The sequence below is a fragment of the Cetorhinus maximus genome, chromosome 15, assembly GCF_964194155.1.
Source record: "Cetorhinus maximus chromosome 15, sCetMax3.hap1.1, whole genome shotgun sequence".
NCBI lineage: Eukaryota > Metazoa > Chordata > Chondrichthyes > Lamniformes > Cetorhinidae > Cetorhinus > Cetorhinus maximus.
The window spans coordinates 19796994-19824279 of record NC_135893.1 but is presented as its reverse complement, the minus strand read 5'-3'; the positions used below and the strand labels follow the sequence as shown (position 1 = coordinate 19824279).

Here is a 27286-nt window from a genome sequence, read left to right as displayed (position 1 = left end):
CTGGCACAGGCATGATGGATCAAATGGCCTCTTTCTGTGCTAAATGATTTGTTAATTCTATGACCAAGGTGCATTGCTAATTGACCTTTACGTGGGAAAAATGTTGATCTGAAAATAGCCACACTGTGTTTATTATGTAGCCCCTGGTTTTAAAGTAGTTATAGTGAAGGCTTGCTCCAAGTTGGGTTTGAGCCTTCAACATTTAATCCAGGATAGGTTTGACCCTAGCCTTACCCTATTAATATTTGTCTTGAATTATTGTCCTATAGCTACACTTGCACTAAGCAATGAATGTCCACCAGGTTCTCTCCCTCAACTGCCTTAAATTCAGCAGAAGAGCTGTGAATACCCTAGATTAAACGTCATTTACATTGTTGTTCCAGGGTTTCTGTATCTCTTCAGTTGTAGTTGTGGGATGGTGAAGTGAGAGTCTCACACAAACATTCTCTCCTAAATGATTAAACACCATGGATGCCCCCCAACCTCTGTCTGAACATTTAATCTAGTTCCAAACAGATTTACAGAAACATGCTTGGGTGTCACTGCATTGGGGTAATACTCCATGAGGAATCAGACACAGACTGAGTGAGAACTCCTGCAGGTATTCATAGCTCCTACTTATAGCAAAACTGAAGGTGCAGTGTAAACAAAGTTAAGCTAAAAGACAAACATAATCCACTATGAGTAAATGTATCCTGCTATACCTGTACACTATTCCACAGCTCTCTTCACATCAACATTAGTTCAAATCCCTTCCACCTCTCACATTGCAAAATGAGCTTAATAGATCAGGAATAAAATGTTATTGCACCAGACTAAATTTGTTCTTGCAAAAAAATGAGTTAGCCCAATGTAGGAAACATTCAGCTACATGGTATGTTAGTAACATGTACTTATAACATGGTCCATGTGAGATGGTAAAATCTATCAATTATATATAATACAAGTATCAACAAAGTGTACTGATGGTGGAAGGTGTGTGTTGACACAGGTAATAGCGTGGTAGTATTTGATAACCTGGTACTGGACTGTCAACCCAGACATCATGAGTTCAAATCCCACTGTGATATGTTGTGAAATTGAATTCAATAAATCAGAAAAGTGACCTCTGAAGCTGCCAGATTGTTATAAAAACCCAACTGATTAATTGATGTTCTTCAAGAAATGGAACCTACAGCCTCTACTCAGTCTAGCCTACATGTAACGCCAGTCCCATTTTACTGGGGTCATTTTGACTCTGGGAAATAGTATGAAACGAGTGATATTGATTCAGCCGCATGTTATGCATCCTCCTGTTTTTAATCTCCAATGAAGTCAGTGCTATATAACAGGCAGCTGATTAGCTATTATCCACTTTATTCTAATGTGGAAAATAAAAACTCCCCCAACCCAAAGTGAATATTAATTCCCTCAGGGCAACTACAGCCAGTCAATAGATACCACTTCATCCACATACCAAGTACAATTCAGCGTCAATAAAATCTAAAAACGCTATGGCAGAGATTGTAATTGTGGCTGTTTTCCTTCATTAACTTAAGTTTACAAACCCAGGGAGGAGTTCTGATTTCTCTAGGTGTCTGTTTTCATGCTCAGTTTGTGTCACATCATGTTTGGTGGTGGAAAGTTCTGATTCAATCAAAGATGTATTTTTGAGGTAGAGTTCTTGTTCCTGGTCTGAGTTTCTGCCATGCAGCGCAAGTCCATTCTCAGAATTCGGACTGTAAGGTTGTGAATGTTCACTGGATTGTAGTGATGATAAAGCTAACTGGCTGTCAGCTTTCTGCAGACAGTCACTCTTAGCTCCTGCATGCCCATTGGCACTGACCTCCATAATGGAAAGTGGTGTGGTTCTGTTGCTTGGTGTCTGCACAAAGGAACTTGCACCTGACTGTAAAAAAAAAATTACGATTAAAGCACCGAGAACTGTAGTTCCCCATTTCTTTTCAGGTTCCCATCACCTTCCTGTATTTTCTTTAGGCCCAGTATAACCATTACGGTCTATCTTAGCTCAGATTTGGAAATGGGAAGTTTTAGACATTGGAGGGGAGTATTTGTAGATTGGTCAGAGACATCTTTTAAATCTCCTTTCTAAGACCTCAACTGGATTTTGGTAACATTCTTAGCAGGAATCAGGTTATTTATTCTAACACTAAAAATTCTTACTCATTTGTTTAAGGAACACAAGATGGATACTGAAAATATATATTCAACATAGTACAAAAAGACTCAAATTCTGGGGTCCCTTCATCCCCTATAATTAGATCTTTAGGCTGCCTCTCGCAGTTTCCCAGGCTTTATGCCCTGTAGTTTCAGCTGTGGCTCAGCTGGTAGCATTCCCACCTTTGAGTCAGTAGATTGTGGGTTTAACTCCCAGTCCAAGACTTAAGCACATAAATCAAAACTAATGCTTCAGTGCAGTATTGAGGGAGTGCTGTATTGTTGGAATGAATGAGTTTCAGATGTGATATTAAACCTGGGCCCAGTCTGCCTCCATCAGGTAGATGTAAAAGATGCCATGGCACAACTTTGAAGAGGAACAGGGGAATTATTCTTGGTGCGCTGGCCAAGATTATCTGGTCATTATTCATTGCTGTTTGTGGAAGCTTGCTATATACAAATTTGCTACAATGATTACACTTCGGAAACACTTCATTGGCTAGAAAGCAATTTGGAATATCCTTTGGCTGTGAGAAGTGTTAGATAAATACACCTTTTTTGTTGTTTGGCTCCAGGGGGCAGTGGGAGCTTGAATCTCCTGGAGCCCGAGCAAGCATTCACAGACCCTGGCCTCACACAGGTTGAAGGGGGTCACAGAATGCACCTAAACAGAGGCAGAGGCAATCTCCAAGGCCAGTTCCTTCTAAGCTTCCTCTTCCTCATTTCAGCAGGACTGCTCCACAAACAGGTAGGGGAGAGGTGGTCTGCCTCAAATATGGTAGTGACCCTGGGATGGAAATGAGTCAGGTTCAAGGACCCATATCTGTGGCAGTTGAAAGTGTACTAGATGATGAGCCCCAATTCTGAGAGCAAGAAATCTGAGCCTGTATCTCATACATCACACCATGACAGGAGTTCTAATATAGGCCAGCACTGCCATCTGCTGGAATTATCTGGAACAATTTAGAGGGGTTTCTTTCACTGGCGGCTGGAGATAAATCATTTTTGCAAGGTGTCTTATTGCACTTACTCCTGCCTTGCTTTTGGAGGACTCCAGGTATCATCAGGCTCTGGCTAAACTGGTAATGTGAGGGTAGCAAAAAATGGCAAATGCCAGGAATCTGAAATAAAAACAGATTAAGTAGAATGGGCCTAAATTTAATGGAGTTTAGAAGAATAAGAGGTGATTTTATTGAAATATATAAAATTCTTAGCTTTATAGAGTGAATGCTGTGAAGCTGTTTCCCCTGGCTGAGGAATTTAGAACTCGGGGACCATAACGTCAGGATAAGGGGCTAATCATTTAAGGCTGAAATGAGGAAGAATTTCTTCACTCAGAGTGTTGTGAATCTTTTGGAATTCTCTCCCTAGACACTGTGAAGGTTCAGTCAATGCCTTTTTTCAAGACTGAGATTGATTGTTCTTTACCATTAAGGGAATCAACGAAAATGGGGTTAGGGTGAGAAGTAACAGTGAATGTAGAAGCTCAGTCACAATCATATTGAATGGCAAAACTGGCTTATTGGGCCATATAGCCTAGTCGTGCTCCTATTTCTTATGTTCTTAGAAAATGCTGGACTCACTGAACATGTCGGTCAGCATCTGTGGAGAGAAGAGACAAGTTAACATTTCAGAATGTTTCATTAGGAGACTCCACACCTGAAACATTAACTTGTCACTTGATAGTTCACTGACCTGCTGAGTATTTCCAGTCTTCTCTGTTTTTATTTTGGTAATGTTCATGGTGTTATAATTATGCCACCAACTGAATGAAATGCTTGCTGTTTAATTTTTGCAGATGGTGAATCCAATATTGAAATGTTACCTGATATAGGGAGTTAAATGATTTGTTTTTATAGTTGGATTTACCTTTACTCGCTCTCACCTGTTGTACTGATGACAAACTGTCTCCATTCTCATTTTTCTTCTTGATACGCGGATTCCAGTGACAGACAAGGCTGTCATTCTGAACACTGTAATTCTTGTTCCCAATCAGCCAATAGGTTTTCATTTTCCCCTTTCCCTGTCAGAGAAGCAGACTGAAGCTTATCAAAAAGAAGCTGCAAGAAAACAATTTGAAGCTCATATGAATAACCTTACCAATATTCTACTCCTATTCCAGTGTAAGATACTGGAGGATATTTTATATACTTCTGTTTTTATGGCAGAGTTCTCTCCTCTGGCAATTTTGTTGATAGCTTAGTCTGAAAATCTCACTATCACTCAGTATTTTGTCTCATCCAAGTGGAAATTTTTCTTCCTCAAAACTCGCCACTGAATGTTGGTTTATTTGAATGTGGAAAGCATCATAACCAAGGGACTTCCCATTCTTGTCCTATTTCCAGCAGCAGACTCTACATAGTAATTACTTAACTTGGTCTAATGCTGTTAACAAGGGTTAAGGAAATGGAGTTAAGCTCCTCTGGTACAGTCCTGGATTTCGTAATACTATGGGGACAATCCTGGGCTTCAAGGTCAAATAAAGATGAGGAAAGAACTTTACCTCTTTCTTTTACATGGCTTAATACACTTCCTGATTATCATTTAAAAACCAACTAAAGCTACAGCGTGTCTGTCACCTGTACAGTCTGTCATATTTTTACTCTCTCATACTGACAGCTTGAGTCAGTACGTATGAGTTGCTATGCTCACTGTACTGTGAGCTTTGAGTGACCATACAATCCCATTGTGCCATTGTATGATATTTATCCTCAGTCCTTTGAGAATTGGTATGTGGAATGCATTGGTGGTTTCAGCAAATTAAAATGACATGACTGAAAAAGGAACATTTGGAGTAAATGTGACAACAAACCCCCAGATCTTTTCACTTGAAGCAAAGCTGTTGGATTTTACCTTAAGTTCAGTTTCACCTCGCAGTTCAATTTCATAGGCATCATCCTGTGCCAGGGCAGCAAATGTAACTGAACTAATGTGAATTTTCTGAGCTGCAAGAGAGGAAACAGCACATTACATGATGCACCGTACAGCTGCATAAACTACTGGGTACAGATAGCAGTTCATTGGACAATAACAGATGAAACCAGGTCTCAGTGAAGAGCTTTACTCGGGGTGGGAGGAATGTGGTGGGGCTGGGGGTCAGTGGAGCACAGTGTAAGGTTTGCTTACAGTTATTCTCCGTTTCAAATCCTCAATGGAGCCCAGGAACCCAACTAAAAGATATAAAACTGTCTTGGAAATCACAGTTTAAAAATAAGGGGTCTCCCATTTAAGACGGACATGAGAAGAAATTTTTTCTCTCAGAGAGTTGTGAATCTTTAGAACTCTCTTCCTAGGAGAGCAATGGAGGCAGAGTTAATGAACATTTTAAGGCAGAAGTAGATTGTTGACTAACAAGGAATCAAAGATTATCAGAGGTTGGCAAAACGTGGAGTTGAAGCTACAATCAGGTCAGCTATAACCTTATTGAATGGCTGAACAGGCTCAAGAGGCCAAATGGCCTACTCCTGCTCCTAATTCATATGTGCGTATGTTCGTAAATGTTACTGGTTTGGGTAACACTATGACTAATGTGTGCAATACTGCCCACAAGCAGTGGTGACTTACGCAGACTGGTGGATTCCATGCGAGATGCAGTATTCACCGTATCTCCAAATAGACAATAACGAGGCATCTTATGTCCCACAACTCCAGCCACACAGGGACCTAGAATACACAGTGATACCCACATCTCAACTTCGGTGTTATTCATTCAGCTACCCCAGGGACAGCCAGATGCTATATACATGTAAGTCTTTCCTTTTCATGGTTGTGCCTTGATCCTTTCTGGTATCCCTTCAATATTAGTACCTGTCTGTTTGATACTGCAATTATGCTGCTTTTAAGAAATAAGTATTACAAAATAATTATGTTTATAGTGAAAATATTGCAGACCATAATACCGAAAAACATACTGGAAATGTCAAAAGATAGTTTAAAAGAACTTGTATTTAAAGGGGTATAATAATTTTTTGTTGTTATATTCAGTTACATGTGGAGGTAAATGTAGTTAGCCTTACTAAGCCTAGAGTCTAGATTCACAGAGCCCAGATTGCAGAAGTTGATACATAACACTTGACACAACTAATTCATGCATCCTTATATTCTGATGGATCACAATTAATCCTTATGATACTAAAAATCTTATGGAAATCGCTCATTCCTTGTCTACAAGCTGTACTTCCTGTCGTTACATTGTCCAACTCAGTGGGATTACCTTCACTTGGTTCCACGCTTACCTGGAGTCAAGACATCTCTAACAATGGCTTCTCTTCCATTCTCCAATCAATGCCTGCAGCCTATTCTTGGCCTCTCCTCTTCCTCAACTGCATGCTGTCAACTAGCAATATTATCCACAGAGATGGGGTTAACTTTCATATGTATGCTGATGACAACCAGGATGGCCTCACCATTACTTCTACCGAACCCTCACTGCCTCCCTTTTGTGAGCCTGCTTCCTGATATCAAGTCCTGGAACAGCTGCAAATTGTTCCACACAAACATTGGGAAGACCAAAACCAATGCCTTCATCCCTACCAAAACCTTTTGCCCTCAGCCATTGTAAAGACCCCCTACTTCTATCTCCATAATGTGGCCTTTCTCTGCACCACCATCCAGCCAACCAATGCCTAAGCCCATCTGCAGCTGAAATCCTCACCTGTTTCTCAAATATGCTGAACTGACCAGCCTCCCGCCTAGGATGTCCAATTCTGGTTAAATACGTTCCTAGAACTTTCAACACCTGACCTCGTGCCTTCAATTCTTACCATTGATCGTCCACAGTGTCCTGCCATCCCAGCCAATTGGCAAGGGAAAAGACTTCATTGTCTGTTTTTTTTCTGTTAATCAAACAGCCTTTTCTCCTTGCATCTCCAATATTTTTACAACTAATAAACAGAAGTCTTCAAAGAAAATTTTAAAATTTTATCCCCCTATGATTTTTTTCTCATGGGTTGCTCACAGCAGTATCTTTGAGATTAATCTGCAAATTCCCTGGAGACTCCAAGTCAGTTCTGGAGGATCAGCAACTCACTCCCACCTTTCAACCTCTGTAAATATCATCTGGTGCCCGTATTCTTGCCCATACAAAGTCCTATTCAGAAGAATAGAGGGGAAAGTAGGACAGAAGTGGTGAAGGGATGGATCATAAAGAGGCCTAGTGAACAATGGATAGAAAAGAAAAGGAAGGAATGTAGTTAGGGGGAGTTGGTGGCGTAATGGTATTGTCACTGGACTAGTATTCCAGAGACTCAGGGTAATGCTCTGGGGACCTGGGTTCAAATCCCAATAAAAATCTGGAATTATAAGTCTGATGATGACCACAAAACCATTGTCAATTGTTGTAAAAACCATCTGGTTCACTAATCCCCTTTAGGGAAGGAAATCTGCTGCCCTTACCAGGTCTGGCCTACATGTGACACAAAACCCACAACAATGTGGTTGACTCTTAAAATTCTCTTTTAACAAGGGCAATTAGGGATGGGCAATAAATGCTGGCCTAGCCAGTGACACCCACACTTCCTGAATGAATATGAATATTAATATTGGCAGAGCAAGCCAAAGGCTTTGCAGCGATCGCGGGGTTCCCCCGTGTCCAGGTGCAATTGACTGCACACATGTGGCCATCAAGGCACCAGCGGGTGAGCTGTGTGCCTTTGTCAACAGGAAAGGATTCCACTCCATGAACATGCAGACAGTGTGTGACCACGGGATGCAGATTCTGCAAGTCTGTGCACGGTACCCTAGCAGTTCCCATGACACTTACATCCTCAGACACTCCTAGCTGCCAAGGCTCTTCAGTGCTCCAGCCCGACTGGATGAATGGCTGCTGGGTGACGAGGGCTATCCCTTCAAAAGGTGGCTTATGACGCCACTCCGCCACCCAAGAGTAGCAGTACAACAGGAGCCATGCCTCCAGGGATGGGCAATAAACGCTGACCTAGCCAGTGATTCCTATACCCCATGAACAAGTGAAAAAAACTTCAGGAAACAAATGTGCAACAGGGCATTAAACTGCCACTCACTTGTCCTTTGTCTCTGGTACCATCCTGCACAGTCACCAATTCCTCTCCTTAAAGACTCCAATCTACTGCAACTGTTGCCACCACCTATACCAACACCACAAAAGACAATTTCTAATCTATGCTAACTGTCCTTCCCCATACATACCTCCTGACATCTGCAGTCCACAGCTCACCCTAACACTTTGTCACCACATAGCCTACTTACTTATACTGTTCTAAATGTGTTTTCAGATTGTAACATTTCAGGCAGACTACATAAAGAACTGAGTGGCTTGCTAGGCTACTTCAGAAGTTATGAAGAGTCAACCACAAAATACTGGACTGGAGCATAGTCCCCACTACTTATCGCATATAGTCACTTATATCAGGCTCACTGGGGAGAATTTTCTCCCTGTCGGGCAGGCCGGTCAGAGTGGGTATGGAGCCGATTGCCACCTGTGATCGGCTGCTCGCTGCCATTTTACGCGAGCGGGCTAATTAAGACCCACCCAGCTTGACACGCGCCCAGTAGCGCTCAGCGCTACCTGTGCGGGCGGGGGGAGAATGGAGAGTCAGGGCCTGCACTCTTTCGCGTGCATGCGGAAATCTCCCTGAGGCACAGAGCTGCCTCAGAGGGGACATTAAGTTCAAAATGAAAGTTTCAAATAAAGAAAGAATAAAATTATTTAGACATGTCCCCTCGTGTGACAGTGTCACATGAGCTGGGACATGTTTGTGAATTGTGTGAAAAATATTTATTAGTTTAACAAAACTTTCATGAAACCTCATCCTGCCCATGAATGAGGTTTCGTGCAAAACACGAAGATCATTTGGGCTCTTCGCCTGCCCGCCAACCTTAACGTCGGCCGGGCAGCGTTGAGAATTAGTTTAATTGGTTTACTTAATGGCCTTAACAGGCCTTTGATAGTTCGGTGGGCGCGCAGCTGACTCCGGCGCACGCCCGCCGAACGAAAGATTGGAATGACGCGCGGTGACGTCGGGACGCATGCCCAACGTCACCACGCGTCATTTTACGCATCGGCATGTAGGGCCCGCCTCCGCACGCCGACATGAAAATTCTCCCCATTGTTTTAATATTAACCAATCCCACATTAACTATAAAAGCACTATTTAACCTGCAGCAGCTCCACACAGTCTCATTCTTTACCATCCTGCTTATTTCCTATCTCCCACTACAAATTAAAATTAACATCTTACCAACTTCATCAATAAAAAGATGTAAGATTGGTTCCAGTCTCTTTCTCTGTCTCTAACAAACAGTTTGCACTCCTGTAACATCAGACCTACTGCCTCTGGTCTCCCAGGAACTCCAGAACATCTGCCTGCCCTTCTTGCCAGCTTGTTAAGCTCATCACCATTGGAAGGGATGATGCACTCGCTGCCTGCCAGCTCTAGGCCCTGACTCTTTCACACTGTTTCCTTCCCTGAAGGAATTTAGTGAACCAGGTGGGTATTTACTTCAATCTGACAGCTTTAGCCATCTGTTTTTCCACTACCAGGCCATCAAATTGTATGAAATTCAGTGACACGAAATGTGATGTTAGGATTTGAATTCATGGGCGGCTAGTCTAGTACCATAACTGCTACTGTACTTAATAAAAACCCCAGGCTGTATCCTTTCCCTCGCCTGCCAGGTAAAAATCCAACCAGCATCCTGCAACTGTCACGAAGAAAGACAGTCAAAGGTAAAAGACAAATTGGCGCCCGCAACCTCACTTAAAAAATGTCATGGATCACCCATTAGTTTACTATGAAAAGAAGATCAGGCAATGTATTCTGAGAGATAAGTAACTCAAACACCCTTCCTACAGAAAAAAAATGATATTTTCATTTATAAAGCACTTTAACATGTTGAGCAGAAATTTTCGGTCGGCGGGTGGGCGCGCGCCTGACCCACTCAAGCGTGAAATGATGCGCATTGATGTTGGCCGAGCTGGAGCCGGCAGCGTGCCCACCGACAATTAAAAGGCCTATTAAGGCCATTAAGTTATCAATTAACTTAAAATTTTCACTGCCCGTCCAACCTAATGGTTGGCAGGCAGGCAAAAGGCCAAGTGGGTGGGATGAGGTTTCCAAAAGCAAATAAAAATAAAATGAAAACTTTACTTTTTCATTAATAACATGTCCCTGCTCATGTGACAGAGTTACATGAGGGGACATGTTTCATTACATTTTTATTTTCTGAATTTTAAAAAATATCTCTTCATCTCCCTGAGCAACACCGTGCCTCAGGCAGATTATGCAGCGTTTATCCGCGAAGTTCGTGCTCGGCCCACTCGCAGCACCCCCCCCCCCCCCCCCAGGCAGTGCTCACCGCTGTCACTCACGTTTCTAATTGGGCGGACCTTAATTGGTCTGCCAGCGTCAAATTGCAGTGCAGTGCTGATTGTGGGCGGAGGTCGGCTTCCCGACCGCTCCCACCGAGCCCACCCACCAAGGGCAAAATTCTGCCCATTGAATTTGTTATGTGAAGTGCTTTGGGATTATTTTTAATGTGGTAGGTGTCAGTTATACTCAATGTAAAAGGTAATATTTGCTATCTAATATTACCCTCCAGAAACTGCACTGCACACATCTGAAGGTATTAGGGCTACAATCCATTTGAAACAATTAGTCAAAGCCACAATCTACAGGGAATAATAGAAATAGAACCAAAGACACAATCTATGGGGAATGATGGGTTAGACTCCAAGACATGATCTATTGGATATTAAATGAGAGAAATAGACACAAAGGCACATTCTCTAGGGCAGGGGTAGGGAACCTATGGCCCATGGGCCAGATCCAGTCCATTGCTCAATTTCATCCGGCCCGCAGCAAGATTTCTAAAAATGTAAACCAATGACAATAGCACCTTCAAAATAATATTTATCATCATTGTAACAAATATGCTTTGGATAAAAACGTCATCTAAATTACTATAATGAATGTTAAATATTAAATTCAGCCATCGCATTAAAACAGCGGGTGAGTTGAATGTTTCTATATTCTCTCTAAAAAAAACTAAATTAAGTTGATTTTGGTGTGTGTGGGGTCCGTGACTGATTTTGTCTATGTGTGAATGACCCATAATAAGAAAAAGGTTCCCCATCCCTGCTCTAGGATCACTGTCAGAGTTGCAGACCTGTGTGAATGCCAACCCGCAGCTGCAGTCTTTCTGTTGGCATATGAGGAATTGGCACTTGTCTTACAGCTGCTACTAGATCCAGGGCCATCTTTGCAATCTCATCAGCATGTTTGGTCCCTTTCCGTTCAGGGAGGCCACTTACCACCATGTAAGCATCTCCAATTGTCTCCACCTTGATCAGGAAAAAAATGAAGTAAATGCAGATTAGGTTATAAAATAAATTGAGCTTTTAGTATAATGCTGGAAACCACAGAGAACACATGGGATAACACAAAGGGGAGAACACCTGGGCAGAGAGCAGAGTGAGGGCAGTTTGGGAAACACTAAGAAATGCACATATGGCCAGACACCACAACATCTTGTTTTCATATAATGTCACCATACCCTAGTCAGCTATGGCTCAATGGCAGCAATCTTATCTTTGATTCAGAAGGTTGTGGCTGTAAGTTCCACACCAGGGACTTGAGCACATATGCCAGGCGGACACATCCAGTGCAGTACTGAGAGTGCTGCACCGGTAGTGTGCTGTTTTTCAGATGAGATGTTTAACTGTGGCCTCCATCTGCCTTCTCAAGTGTATGCAAATGATCCCATGGCACTATTTCAAAGAAAATTTTCCTTTGTTTCCTCACTCAACATAACTAAAACAAATTTGGTTTGTGGAACCTTGCTGTGTGCAAATTGGCCACTGCATTTGCCACATTACAACAGTGACTACACTTAAAAAGTACTTTATTGGCTGTAAAACACTTTCATATATCACCTTTGATAACCTTGGATATCTCAATGAAAGCCTCTCTTTCCTTTTTTTAAAAAAAGTTTGGAAAATCATCTTAAGTCACTGCACAGAGGTGTAATCAAAAATTGGATGCCTAGCCAAAGAAGGAGATATTAGGAGAGATGACCAAAAGCTTGGTCAAAGAGTTGGATTTTAAGGAAAGTTTTAAAAAAAAAGGTAGAGATAGAGAAGTAGGTGGGTTTAGGAATGAAATTCCAGATTGTGGTGTTTAGGCAACTGAAGGAGCAGCTCCCAATTGATTAGGAGGTTTTTTTGAACAAGAGGCCAGATTCGGGGAACAGACTATCGGGGAGTGGAGTTATAAGACTAGAGAAGGTTATAGAGATCAGGAGGGGTAAGGCCATAAATTGTGTTAAACGTGAAGATGAAAATTGTAAATTTGAGTTACTGGAGGACCTTGAGCTAATTTACATTAGTGAAGCCAGGGGATAATGAGCAAACAGGATTTTGTGCAGAATGGGACATGGACAGCAGAGTTTTGAATGAGGTAATGTTGATGGAGAATGGGAGGATAGTCGGGCGACCATTGGAATGATCAAGTCTAGAGGTGAAAATGGCAAGGATGATTGTTGCATTCATGGAAATGGACCAGGGAGACAGCACCAGAGTAGGTAGCAAGGAAATTATAATAAGGAGAGGGCATGTGGGTAAACATTGATGAGGGGTCGAATAGAGGGCATCAATAAATTTCAGCATTTACATGGAGGACTGCCGACATTGGTGGTGAGAGAAAAAGGATCCAGGTGTTATTTTGTAAGGACTTATCAACGTTCATGGCCAAAGCAGAGAAGTTGTAGCCACAAGGAAGGGTATTGGGTTGCATTCATAGAACCATTCAATGTACAATAACCACAAAAACTTACATTTATATAATAACTTTAACATAAACATCTCAGGTGTTTCACAGATCCAAGTATGACACCGAACCATGTAAGTAGATATTAGGTTAGATGACCAAAAACTTGACCATAGATGATTATGATCATTGATCATAACAGCACTGTGGGTGTTACCACACCACTACAGCGTTTCAAGATAATGACTCACCACCATCTTCTCAAGAGCAATTAAGGATGGGCAATAATTGCTAGCCAGCAATGCCCACATCTCATGAACAAATAAATTTTTAAAATATGTTTTAAAGATTACCTTAAAGAAGGAAAGAAAAAGTAGCGAGGCAGAGGGGTGTAGGAAAGGAATTCCGGAGCTTGGGCCTAGGCAACTGAAGGCTTGGCCACTAATGGTGGAGTGATTATAACTGGGAATGCACAACACCAACCTCTGACGTTATACAGATTCTTGGTTAGTCAGCAATGAGGGAAGAGCACAGGCACATTCTGTTGATAAACAGCAAGGAGAGCCACAGTTCATGTTGAAAGAAAGTGAATCCATCACAAATGTTGATTTTTTTTTTTGTTTAAATGCCATTTCTGAATATTTCAGATGGTCTCTTGTTGACTATCTAAGATTCATCCAACAAGAATTTAAATTCATATAGCACCTTTAGTATTCACAGGAACACTATCAGAAGTAGTTTTGACACTCTGCCATTAAGGAGATATTTTGACATGTGACTGAAAGCTTAGTCAAACAGGTAGATTGTAAAGAAGGTTTTAAAGGAGAAAGAGACAGAGAGGTAGAGGGAGGAAATTCCAGAGCTTAGTGCCTAGGCAGCTGGAGGCACAGGGTTGTGGGGCTGCAGGTCACAGAGATAGGGAGGGGTAAGGGCATGGAAAGATTTGAACACAAGAATGAGAATTTTAAAATCCAGCATTGCTGGACTGGGAGTCAGTGTATGTCAGCAACCACAGGGGTGATGGGTGAACAGGACTTGGTGTGAGTCAAGATACGCACAGCAGAGTTTTAGAACTGTAGTCTACAGAGAGTGAAAGGGAAAAGGCTGGCCAGGTAAGCACTAGAATAATAATCCCATAAATAAAAAGCACCTTCTGGACAGAATAAATAGGGAGAAACTGTTCCCATTGGTGGAAGGATCGAAAACCAGAGGGCACAAATTTAAGGTAACTGGCAAAAGAAACAATGATTAAATGAGGAAAAACTTTTTCAGGCAGCGAGTGGTTGGGATCTGGAATGCACTGCCTAAGACTGTGGTGGAGGCAGGTTCAACTGAGACATTCAAGAGGGAATTGGATTATTAGCTGAAAAGGAAGAACATACAGGGCTACAGGGAGAAAGTGGGGGAATGGCACTAGGTTAGTGGTTCCCAACTTTAACATCCTGCCTTTCATCAAAATGCCAAATTTCATGAACCCCCTCCTAAAAATAAATATTTTCCTGGAATTTTCACCCTTACCTGAGTAAGAATTATAAAACCAGTGATCTTGGAAATATAATATTTGTTTATTGACATGTTTATTGACACACTTTATTGCACACTATTAGTAATTACATTATCATTATTCAGCAAAATGCAATAAATGAAGGATAGCTACTTAATACAAATTGGATGCATAAAATCAAACCTAGTTACTTACAGAATTGCTAGACTCCAGGTGTGATTGATGGGGGAGTGGCCCAATCATTTTCATTCTGGCCAGATTATGCCGCCAGTCACCACTAAATGGAGCCTTTAATATTGGGTGTGAGGGCACATCTCTATAGAGATGCAGTAAAGGCATATTCGATTTTCTACTAGCAAGAGAAGCAGCACCTTACCATTCTGATGGACAAAAGTCCTCCCCCAATCCTTCGACAATGTGTGCAGGGACTGAGGGAGGACGCAGAAAAGATCCCAGAGAAGACGTAAGGGCCCTGGGGCACAGACCCATCATTGAGGGACTGGACTGGGGGACAACTTCCAGACTTGGAAGAGATTGGGAGGGGAAGGGCCATGGACCACAGACATGGTGTCTGTTTGTGGCCCAGGACCCTTCCCCTCCTGGCATTTTCTCTAAATGCTGAAGTCCTCCTTCAGGATTTAGAGAGGCTGGGAGAGCAGTGCCCAGGCCAGGGCCACAGAAAACATCATCGAAGTGGCAAGGATTTACAGATGAGGTCAGGCGTGGGGGAACCGGCCTTTGCAAGTGCGGGGCACACGACTCCAGAGACCAAGCAGAAGACTCTCCAGCTTCAAGTTCAGTCATGAAGTGCGAGTCAAGGCGCGTTCTGCTGGGCCAATGATTGCTGTTGTCAGCAACATCAGCCAAGCAGCCTGTTAATCAGCTCTGAAGAAGGGTCATACGGACTTGAAACGTTAACTCTGTTTCTCTCTCCACAGATGCTGCTAGATCTGCTGAGTTTTTCCAGCATTTTCTGTTTTTGTTGTAGCCTGTTAATCAGGATGGTCTACATAGCAGATTGGCTCCTGTGGACAGTGACCATCCTGAATGACAGGTCACTCAGCCAACGAGAGCCCAGGCCCCGATCATTTGGTGGGCGCCAAACCAATAGATGTAATTTTCCTATAATGTTGGTGTACAAACACTTCTGCTTCTGCCATTAGGGATTTTTCCCGCATACCCCTGAAACTAGTGCTACTAGTGAACCACTGGGAACCACTACATTAGGTGAATTGTTCCTTTAGTGAGCCAGCACAGACACAAAGGGTCGAATGGCCTACTGCTCTGCTGGATCCATTTTGTGATTCTGCTGGCCCTGGCTGCAGACTTGCTCTGCACTGACCCAGGAACAAGTTTGGCCATTTTAGTCATTCTATGGTCACATGACTAATAATATCATATAACATATTGATGATTTGCAACTGAGATTTATATACAACTATCACGTACTCACTGGCTAACTGATAGCCCCTCTCATTTTAAGTAAACATACGTAATCCCAGTTGTCATCGTTTTTAAGCTAATAACAAAAAAAGACGTATGGACTCGTTAATTTTTTATCGTTCTTCCTCTAATTTTTCATCATATCTGTGGCACATTGGGAGTTTGTGTCAAGAAACCTGGATGTCAATTCCCTAAAATCAGACCAGACCCCATCTCACCTCACCCTTGTGACTGAAGTCCTAGATCTTCACAAAGTCAGGAGTAGGTTATGGTCAGCCCCGTGAATGGAGATAGTCATCGTGCCTCATGAATGCCCATGAAACATATTGTACAGTGTAAAAACTATCAATGGTCTGACCACAGATCATTGTCTTAACTGTCTTGATATTACTGATCCTGGGATTAGTTACCAACTCATGTTGACTTTGTACCTTGTATACGTCGTATGATTCGATCCTGGTATCAAAACACATGTACAGATTGTTCAACATCTCCACTACCTGCAGAGGTGTACACGAGGCAGCGATGGTGGTGAATCCTACAATGTCCGAGAAATAAATTGACACCTGCCAATAATTTAAAACAAAATATAAATTTGTACAGATGCTAAATTAAGAAGACTGTACCTGTTCCCCAGTTCAACGTTGCACATACGCTGTGAAACAATGGTCTTGAGCTTAGCCTGAACATGGGTAACAGGCCGACCTATATTTACATGATTAGCAATGCCTGCATAGTGAGAAGTGTAAAGGTGCAATTCCCTGCTAGATTTACTACCCAGAATACCAGCTTCAGGTGCGCGGTGCGTTAATACAACTGGATTTACTTATCTCTTTTTAATCTTTGAACACAGTGACCTTACATTCCGACGTGTAATGCAGAGAAGATTTAGACGAATTTTTAAAAACTTTCCCAGATCAGTTATCCCGAGGTATGATTTCAAGGCCGATATCATAGAATGATTGCACAAATGGAGGTCATTCGGCCATCGTGCCTGTGTTGTCTCTTTGAAAGAGCTGTCCAATCCGTCCCACTTCCGACTCTTTCCCCATAGCCCTGCAATGATTTTCTCATTTTCATGTATAGACTCGATTCCCTTTTGAAAGTTACATCGAGTCTGCTTACAACACCTTCTCAGCAGTGCATTTCAAATCTTTAACAATTCACCACGTTAAAAAAAATCATCATCCCTCCGATTCTTTTGCCAGTTCTCTTAAATTTGTGTCCTCTGGTTACCGACCCACTTTCCAGCTGAAATGGTTTCTCTCTGGGCACTCCCAGTACCCTTCATAATTTTGAACACCTCTTTCAAATCTTCTATTTAACCTCTGCTGTAAGGAGAATAATGCCAACTGCTCCATTCTATCCAGATAACTGAGGTCCCTCATCCGTGGTACCATTCTAGTAAATCATCTCTGCATTCACCACCCCCTCCAAAGGTCTTGATAGTCTTCCTAAAGAGCAGTGCCTAGAATTGCACACACTACTCTAACTGAGTCCTAACAAGTGAGTTATAAAGTTTTACCACAGTACTCTTCTTTTGTATCCATGCCTCTATTTATAAATCCAAGTATCCAATTTATTTTAAACAGCCTTAACAACTTGTCCTGATGTATGTATGTGAATATGGTTCATCTTTGGCTTTCCGTTACTGAATTTTAAGTCACTTAATCCAGTGAAAAGAGCGGGTTCACTACTACACTGATAGCCTATGGGGCTGCACCGATTTCCTTCGACTGTACTCTCAGTGTTGCCTCGAGCATTGTCCGTGCGATAGAGCTTAGGATCTGAGGGCAACGATGTACAATGGCACTAGAGATTGAGATTTGAAGGGTTTCCAGTGCACTTATATATGTAGATGTCACTAGCTGAGCTGTAAGAGCAGCATCTTTTGTGTTGTGTCGCCAGAAAAATACCTGAAATTCTCCGTGCCCCACCTGGCATACAATGAGGCATACAAATATGGGGCATCGTTAATAGCTATGGACACAAAATGCACGTCTTTTCAAATGACCTAGCATCCTGCTTTTGGACTACGTGGAGGTAGCCGCTTATTTTTCACTCCATACTCGATATTTTTTTCTTTTTAAATTGATTGATAATTGGCTAATTATTTGTAATTATTTTGCAGGAATGATACCGATGAGCAGCTTTCAGATGCAAATAAACGCGCCTGTTTGGCCACACCTGACAGTAATTTACTGCCCTGAAAAGGTTTGGGCCTGCAATTAGAAAGAGCTTCTCCAGCTCACTTACTCTGCACGAATCCTGCATTCTTCAAAACTGAGCTTGTTTCGGACCGTGTTCCTGAATTGAGACCTTTCTTGTCCCGCTGAATCATGTTTTACTCTGCAGCCTCTGGGAGGGGTTTTAAAATGCCAAATTAATTTATAAAAATAACCAGAATTTACAAACACTTTTAGAAATTTATGTACTCGTCATGAAACGTTTACATGTAATTTGTTGCAAATGCTAATGGTGTTTTGGTTGAGGTGTATGTCCAGGCTTTGTCCAGATATCACCAAAGTTGGAGTTAAATTGCATGAGGTTGTGACCTGCCGCGTTCACTGGAAACCTCTTCATAAGAACACAGAAATGAAAGTAAAGCTGGATCCTGAAAAACAACAACCCCAGTATGGGTCAAGATTCCTGAATATGTCTCCTCCAAGGAATTCAGATACTTAGGTTAAATTCAGATTCTACCAAATTATCCTACTGGATAGGGCAGGCATACTAGTCCACATCCTTCCCAGTTGTGGACTAGACACACTACTCCAGCTGAATCCGACCCAGTGCTTCATACAGGTTTATCATAACTTCCTTGCTCTTGTGCTCCATGTCCCTATTTTTAAAGCCCAGCATCCCGTAATCCTCAACCTGCCTTGCCATCTTCAATGATTTGTGCACATGGTTTCTCTGCTCCTGCACCCCCTTTAGAATTATGCCCTTTACTTAAATTTCCTCTTCTCGTTCTTCTTACCAAAATGAATCACTTCGCACTTATCTGCATTAAATGTCTTTATGTGTCTGTCCATTCCACCAGCCTGTTAATGGTCCTCTTAAAGTCCAACACTACCCTCCTTTCAGTTCACAATACTTTTAAGTTTTCTATCATCTACAAATTGTGCTCTGTACACCCAAGTCTATGTCATTAATAAATATCAAGAAAAGCAAGGATCTGAACACCAACAACTGTGGAACCCCACTACATACCTTCCTTCAGTCCAAAAAACAAACTTTCATCATTACTCCCCCTTTCCTGTCACTTAGCCAATTTTGCATCCATGCTTGCATTGTCCCTTTTATTCAATGGGCTCTAACTTTGCTGACAAGCCTCTTATGTGGCACTTTATCAAATGTCTTTTGGAAGTCCATATATACCACATTACCCTCATTAATCTACTCTGTTACCTCATCAAAAAACTCAATCAAGTTAGTTAACCGCCACTTAACAAATCTGTGCTGGAATTCCTTAATTAATCCAGATTTGTCCAAATGACTGTGAATTTTGACCTAGATTATCATTTCTAAAAGCTTTCCCACCACCAAAATTAAACTGACTGTGCTGTAATTGCTGGGCTTATACTTACACCCTTACTTGAACATTTGCAACTTTAAGTACAGCCAGCGATCTAATACTTCATCTTTATCAATTTTTAGCCCATCCATTGTATCAATTACCTCTTCTTTCACTTTGACTTAGGCAGTACCTTCTTCTAAAGACAGATGCAAAATACTCATTCAGTATCTCAGCAATGCCCCTACCTCCATGTATGAGTTCCCTTTTAGGTCCCTAATTGGACCCACTCATCATTTTACCTTTTACTACATATACTCTATGCCTATAGAAGACTTTTGGATTCCCTTTTATGTTAGCTCCACTCTCTTCTCATCCTCCATCTTTAGAATTCGGGCAGTGTTTTTTCATTCCCCCTCTGAACCTTCTCTATTTAGTCTGGTTTTTGATTTATTATCCACCTGACATCTGTCATATGCACCCTTTTTCTGCTTCATTTTACTCTCTATACCTTTCTCCCTTGTGGGAATGTACCTTGATGTATCCAAACTATTTCTGTTTGTTCTGTTACAGTTTTGCTTGGTACTGTTTGATTCCAATTTACATGGGCCAGATCTGTTATCGCCCCACTGAAGTTGGCGACCCTCCAATTAAGTTTTTTACTTTGTTATTCTTTTTCATAGCCAACCTAAACTTTATGGTGCTATGGTCACTGGCCCACTGCCCCGATTGACACTTGATTCACTCATTCCCCAGAACCCGATCCGGCAATGCCTCCTTTCTCATTGGACTGGAAAAATACAGATGTAGAAAATTATCCTGAACATACTTTAGAAACTCTTCCCCCTCTCCGCCCTTTCCACTATTACTATTACAGTCTATATCGAGATAATTAAAGTCTCCCATTATAACTCTCCGATAATTCTTGCATCTCTCTGGAATTTCCCTGCAAACTTGTTCCTTTGTATCCTTCTCACTAGTTGGGGGTGAGCAAACTGATTTCGACTGGGCTATATTGCTGCAGAAATAGTGAGGTGTGTGAGCCAGGACTAACTGGTGAATACCTGCTATGAATATTCATGAAGCAAACAATGGCTTCGAAAGTGCCAACACTCGCTGTGCAAAAAACGGTATAACTCCAGTCTATCCCTCTTTGTACTGAGGACCATAGACTCGCTTCCTAAACCCCTTTCTGTCTCCATCAGTAAAAACCTTCTCAATCCCAACTCTTTAACCAGGGTTTCGTCTCCAGTGCCTCCCTCTGTTTTGGGGCAGTTTTAGAAAAGTGACGTTGCTGTTGTTTTGCTGTCAAATATTCCTGGGCTGATTCAATCTATTGCTCATTGGAACATTAACAGTGTGTGCCCGCGCTCAGAGGATGAGGCCGACATCTCAACCATGCACACAGCCCCCAATTTCAGCGGGCAAAGCAGGAAAGCCACCCTGAACTTCAATGAGGCTGTGGGAGCGGCTCCGGACTCTTCTCGGAACTCTGTACGCCCAGAGATGGGCTGCAGGAGAGGGTTCGTGTACTGAGATTGAGCCCAAAACCGACTCCAAGGAGTCTACGATCAAATCGCCATTTGACACTGCATTCAGGTCAAATTTAAACCAAAATCTGAACCCTGGGGTCACCTCCGTCCCGCAGCCAGAGAACAGGGTTAGGGCCAAACTTGTCTCGGTCTGTAGCCCAGAAAGCCAGGGGTCTGCCTCCCCCAGGAGATGTCGGAGCCGGAGGGTTGCTGCGGGGCTGCTCACCTTGCTCCGGCCATCCCGAGTGTGGGACAGTCTGGAGGGCGAGCGTTATTTTCCTTCGCGCGTTATTCACGAGGAATTTCAGTGCGCCTCACCGGCCTGGGTCGTGTGGTAGTCGGATTGAAACTTGCCTCACTGGGATCCAACCTGTTTACAGTAACGTGTTACTCCAAGCAAGACCACAGGTGGAATATCCCTGCGAGGAAACCCGCAATTTACCAACTGAAACTTTACTTCCGGAGGAAGTTTCTGAATGTTTCTGCTGCTTGAGAGCCGTTTATAAGAGAGTTTTGAACTGAATGCTCAGAGCAATGTCGCCGAGCCACCCACTGACGTTACCTGTTCGTAGCTCTCCGCTTCCACGTGTTTGTGTCTTCGGAGCTGTTTCGCCACCGACTTGGGTAACATCTGATGCAGGAGATCTTCAGCCAGGCGCCTCTGCCGCTTCAGGTCTTCAGTGCGCTCCTTCAGGCTCCGAGCATAGTTCTGGATCCATTCTGTCATCTGCTTGAAGGACAGGAGCACTATTGGGTAAATGAGACAGGCGGTACTCAGCAAGGTGATTCTAAAGCTCACGGCCGACAGAATATCCCTGGATTTCCTTCTCATTGAATGGTTGCTCATCTGAAGCAAGCAATCCTGGACAACGCTGATCTGCTGAATATCGCCAAGTATCACGTCCCTGTCAGCAGTCTGAGAAACAAAATAAGTAGAAGGTTTAAATAGACAAACTCCTTCGTACTGACTAAAGTGTAGCGAGAGATTCATGTTCTTTCTGCAACATCTCTGCATGTTTTCCGACATGAACAGGGCATGATTCAGGCTAGTTATTATCTGATGCCAAGTTCTCTGCTGGTCACCTTGTCTAGAAGAGGATGCTGTGACCTGTGACCTGTGAATCATGAAGATGGCTTCCTTGACCCTAAGTATCAACCTGAGTGACAGCACATCTGCCCAGTCCTGGTTAGACTTGGCTGGGCTCATGTCTCTCTCTGGGTCCCGGAGGGCGTCCAGCAGGCTGGAGACAGTAGATGAGATTAGAGTGTCCACCTCATCTTCATTAACCGGCCATTCTGCAGTCAGACTCTCCGTGCTTTCATTTACAAACTGATGACAAGTGAATTCTCCTTTCAAACACCCGTACTGGCCACTCTGCATGTCGAATGCCAGCTCATGACAGATAGCGTGGATCCGCTTCATAACATGGACAGTGTGGGAGAGGTTGCCGGTGGTCACCGAGGATTTGTTCTGATCCCACCAGATGGAGCTGCGTTCTTCTTGCAGCCGGCTGATCAGGTGGAAGAGAAGAATGTTTCTGCAGGAGGCCAGAGCCTGGAGCGCATTTTCCGTTTCTCTCCACGCTTTCAGGCTGCTATTCAGGTCAAGGGAGATCGACCCCAGCAAGGCAGCCAAGGACAGAAGACAAGCGGCTCCAATTCGGCGGACAGTGCGGCTTCCTCGAGCTTCAGGAGGGGCTGCACACCTGCAACACAGTGAACAAGATCATCAAATGCTGCCATTTACACCGAGCTCTCCCCGCTCTTACCGCGCACAACCAGAGGGGCTTTGGGTTGCACTGAACCTTCACCCGGCCACCCTGCAAACGTCACTGACAGAAATGTAGACCATGTATCTAGCTTAAATTGAACTTCAAAAAATTATTGAGATATCTGATGCCAGGGGCAAGAAGGGATTGAAAGGTCGGAATCAGAGTAAAGCCATTGGCTGTTCCAGAAACCCTGGTATACCCCCGCCCCGCCCCCTCGTCTGAAATGGGCGCAGGAAGCGCATCTTTCTAAGTTTCTGCATCACTATGTTTGTCTCCACCTCTCTCTGTCCTTTGCCTGTATGTGCTCCTGTTACACACTGTGACTCTGTCACTCTACGTGTCTCTGACACACACAGTGCCATCACTTTGTGTTAAAAAGGATAGAACAGAGTACTTTCTAAATGGTGAAAGGCTAGATCAGCAGAGGTCCAAATAAACCTTTTGGAGAGGGGGGCGGGGGGGGGGGGGGGGGGTGGTGCGGTGGGCCCATGTACATAGAGCATTAAGATACCATCAACAGGTACAGAAAATCATTTTAAAAGGGCTAATGGAATGTTGACTTTTACACTTAGTGGATTGGAATGGGGAAGAAGTATGTTCCACTATACACAACCCTGGTTAGCCCTAGCGTCCTGCGGCATTTTTGGGCACCACGCTTTAGGAAGGATATACAGGTCTTGGAGGGAGTGCAGTATAGATTTATCAAAATTATATCTGGAATTAAAGGTTATATTGCAAGGAGAGATTACACAAATCAAAGTTGTATTTACAACCGAATTTAGACGGTTAATGGGTAATATGATCAAAGTTTTCAAAATATTATGGTGAAAAGACTGAGTAGTTAGAAGCTTATTCCGTTGTTTGGTAAATCTGGGACTAAGGCCATAATCTAAAATTAACACCAGACCTGTCAGGAGTGAAATTAGGAAACACTTCCACATACAAAGGAGGGTAGAAGTTTTAAACCCTCCTCAACTAACAACAATAGATGCTAAATCAATTATTCATTTTAAATCTGAGATTAATAGATTTTTGTTAACCAAAGATATCAAGGGAGCAAAGGCGGGTATAGCTCCCAGATCAGCCACCATCTCATTGAATGGAACAGATTCGAGGGCCGAAATGGCCTACTCTTGTTCCAATGTATCTGCATCATACTAACTGCTCTCTCTGAATTATTGTGCATCTACGTCTCGCTCTCATTGTTACAGGGAAGTTTTGACTTTGAGGGCTAGTGGACAAGGTGTCAGAGCGAGTTCGAAGCCCACTTCACCTCTCTCATCGACTTCAATAGAAAAATAGATGGGATATAAAGCGGGCTGCCGACTCACTGTTGACCCGTTTTACACAATTGGGTGAAGTCAAGATCTACCTGCGCGGGTCTCTCTTTGTGTCTGTCTATATATAAACAGAACCGAGATCGTTTTAAATGATTTCTGGTATTTTTTTTCAAAACAAGAATCCCATTGCAGTTTCTGATTTGGATTAAGCGAAGATTCGGCGGGAGAGTGGCACTCACTCCGGTTCCGTTAGGTTTCACAGGGGAATTGTGGACTCGTTCGTTCATTTCAGAACCCTGTGAATAAAATTGACCTGTAATTGAATATTTTGGGTTTTTTCCTCTCTCTCAGACCTGGGACCAAATTGTAATGAATTGCCCTCATTACCCCGATCGTTCTCGGTGCTGTTTAAAACTACACCTTACCGGTTTTTTTATGGCGCTGACAAATTGTTTTTATTTCAACTGGAAAGAAGTAATTCTCTCTGAAGTATTGAAATACCCAGGAACGGTTTCGTGCATTCAAGATTTTCACATAGACCGTCTCTCCCTCAGCCCTTTCATCTCTTTAGTCTTTCCGCCAATTTCTACAATCCCTAGTTTGACATTTGCAGATTTCGATATTTTATATTCGGTTTGATTGAGTGACGCGATGTAATCTGTTATCTGGCCAATACTGGTTGCTGCCGGGTTTATTTCTAGCGGGCCCCAGGCCCGGGTCGGTTTAGTCCGTTAATGAACGGAATCTGTGCAGGTAGATTCTCTGGGGGTGTTCGGTACAACACACATTGTCCCCACCAGAAGCCTCGGTCCTCGGTGCCCGTTTCTGGGCGTTGATCCGATTTCACACCGATGCTCGCTCTGTGTCGGTAACCGAAGCCGTCGACATGTCACTCCGCTTCTCATTTCGTTCCCGGTGCTCCCAGATTTATACACTAATTTCGATTTGTGATCGCACTGGAGTGTTCCAGTGAATTGATACAATCCCATTAAATGTTGTAAAAGTTTAACTGTTGCCTCTGCTCTGCTCGTTAGTGTTCGGAACCGTGGATATCGAGATTTAGTTAAAACTGAAACATAATCAAAATACAACTGGAAACCTGAAATAAAAAAGAGAAAATGTTGCAAACACTCCACAGGTCAGGAAGCATCTGCGGAGAAGGAAAGTTAACCTTTCAGCTCGATGACCTTACATCAGAAGCCCGACCTGCTGAGTACTTCCAGCATTTTCTTTTTTAAATTTCCGTTAAAACTCATCAGTTCTGACCATAGGCACCGGTTATAGATTGGCGTGGCCTGTACTGGGACAGTGCGGTGCTGTATCACAGCCTATGGAACTGGATCTGTTTACCTGTAAATGTCACAGAGCGAGTCCGAGGCCGAATCCTTCCAGTCTGCTTCTCCCGGCTTTTGCGGCCGTTTCACTTTCCGACCACGGATGGTGATGAACTTTCCTTTATTCGAGGAGGAGGGTTGAACTCCCGAGGAGAAACCATCCTTATTCCTCTCGCCGGCTGCAGACATCAGCAAAGCACAGAGAGAGAGACTCAACCCATAAAGAGAGGAGGCTTTATCCAACCCCAAAATCCACCGACAGCCCCGTCCGATTCTCTTCCGCTCCGTCAAATCCCGGGAAGGGAATCTGATAGCAGGACGGCCGCGGGAACTTGGAACAGCCACAGGGAAAACCTGGCTCTGTGGCGGGTGTGTGGCGGAAAGCCAGGGGTCCTGGATACTTAAATAAGGCGGGTCAGCGAAGAGGATGTGGAGACGGTGAGAATGGAAGGATATTCAAGGCAGAGAAATTAAAGAGAACGACAATGAAGTCATCAAGAAAGGGAGAGATGGAAACATCTTCATTCTGCAACCCTTCCGGTGCAGCAGTTTTCACAAACCAACCTCCAGTCTCTTACTCCCCCCACTCGACCCCCTCTCATTCCCCAGCTTCGGAGAATCCCAGCGAATGTAAACCAATATTCGTCTAGAAACTGCTACGTGACGTGATTTGCTCACTCAACTATTGTTTTGGTAAGAAAACTATTTCTGTTCTTTTCAGTAAATGATAACTGGCCCAGGTCCTGAAACTAGTTACCTCTTACCCGGGATATCCTTGTGTTTAGTCCCATGTGTGCCGGTCCAGTCTAATTTTATCGGTGATCTGTCTCTGGGTTTTGCTAGCAGCCTAGGAAGAGAACCCCAAGAGAAATCCATTGGTCGTTTTCTAAGAAATTGGTCTCGGGCGATGGCGCGAAACGAGCGGTATCTGTTCGGTAACAAAAACAGAATTATCTGGAAAAACTCAGCAGGTCTGGCAGCATCGGCGGAGAAGAAAAGAGTTGACGTTTCGAGTCCTCATGACCCTTCAGGTTGGTATCTGTTCGGTCACCTGTTAAACGCAGCGCCTGATATTTCATTCCGTTGACTGCAATGGAACAGAATTTCAGGCGGTGCGTAAAACGGGCGGCCGATCGATACCGCCTGTTTTGTGCCACTGCCCCGAGAATTGTGGGGGGCTTTAATGTGTATTCCCTGTCTCCATGCTGTAAATACACCCTGGGATGGAATGTTGTTTGTTGCAAGGGGAATGGAATACAAAAGTAGGGAAGTTTTACTGCAGCTGTACAGGATCTTGGTGAGACCACTTCTGGAATACCTTGTACAGGTTTGGTCTCCTTTGAAAAAGGATATAATTGCTTTAGAAGCAGTTCAGAGAAGGTTCACCAGACTCATTCATGTAATGAGGGACTTATCTTATGAAGAAAGGTTAAACTGGTTGGGCCTGTACCCTTTGGAGTTTAGAAGAATGAGAGGTGATCTTATTGAAACATATTAGATCCTGAGGGGACTTGATAAGGCGGATATGAGGAAGATGTTTCCTGTTGCAGGGGAGTCTAGAACTCAGGGACAGTTTTAAAATAAGTAGTCCCCCTTTTAAGATGGAGATGAGGAGAATTTTTTTCTCTCAGTGTTGTTAGTCTGTGGAATTCTCTTGCCCAGAGAGCAATGGAGGCTGGGTCATTGAATTTATTCAAGGCAGAGTTATACAGATATTTTATAGACAAAGGAGTCAAGGGTTATGGGGGGGATAGACAGGAAAGTGGAGTTGAGACCACTATCAGATCAGCCATGATCCACTATAAGATCAGCATGATCTTATTAAATGGCAGAGCAGGCTCAAAGGGCTGAATGGCCTATTCCTGCTCCTAAATTCTATGTTCCCTAATCTCTTCCTCAGTAACACAATGGCCAATGATTTTCTCCATCCAGGCAATTAATGGCATGCGGCACTGTCTGTCATGACACCTACGTTAAGACAAGCATACTTGAGATATACTTTCTA

At 43.2% G+C, this 27286-nt stretch overlaps 1 protein-coding gene across 1 annotated transcript; it reads right to left on the bottom strand.

Moving 5' to 3' along the window:
* Positions 1-25470, bottom strand: LOC144691112 (uncharacterized). Its single transcript, XM_078559185.1, has 8 exons — positions 25298-25470; positions 21458-22601; positions 16278-16412; positions 11302-11476; positions 5722-5820; positions 5011-5102; positions 4043-4180; positions 1-1888 (listed from the first exon to the last, which is right to left on the bottom strand). Exons 1-8 carry the CDS (start codon positions 25468-25470, stop codon positions 1529-1531), a joined length of 2316 nt encoding a protein of 771 aa, XP_078415311.1. The 3' UTR covers positions 1-1528.
* Positions 25471-27286: the final 1816 nt, after the last annotated feature.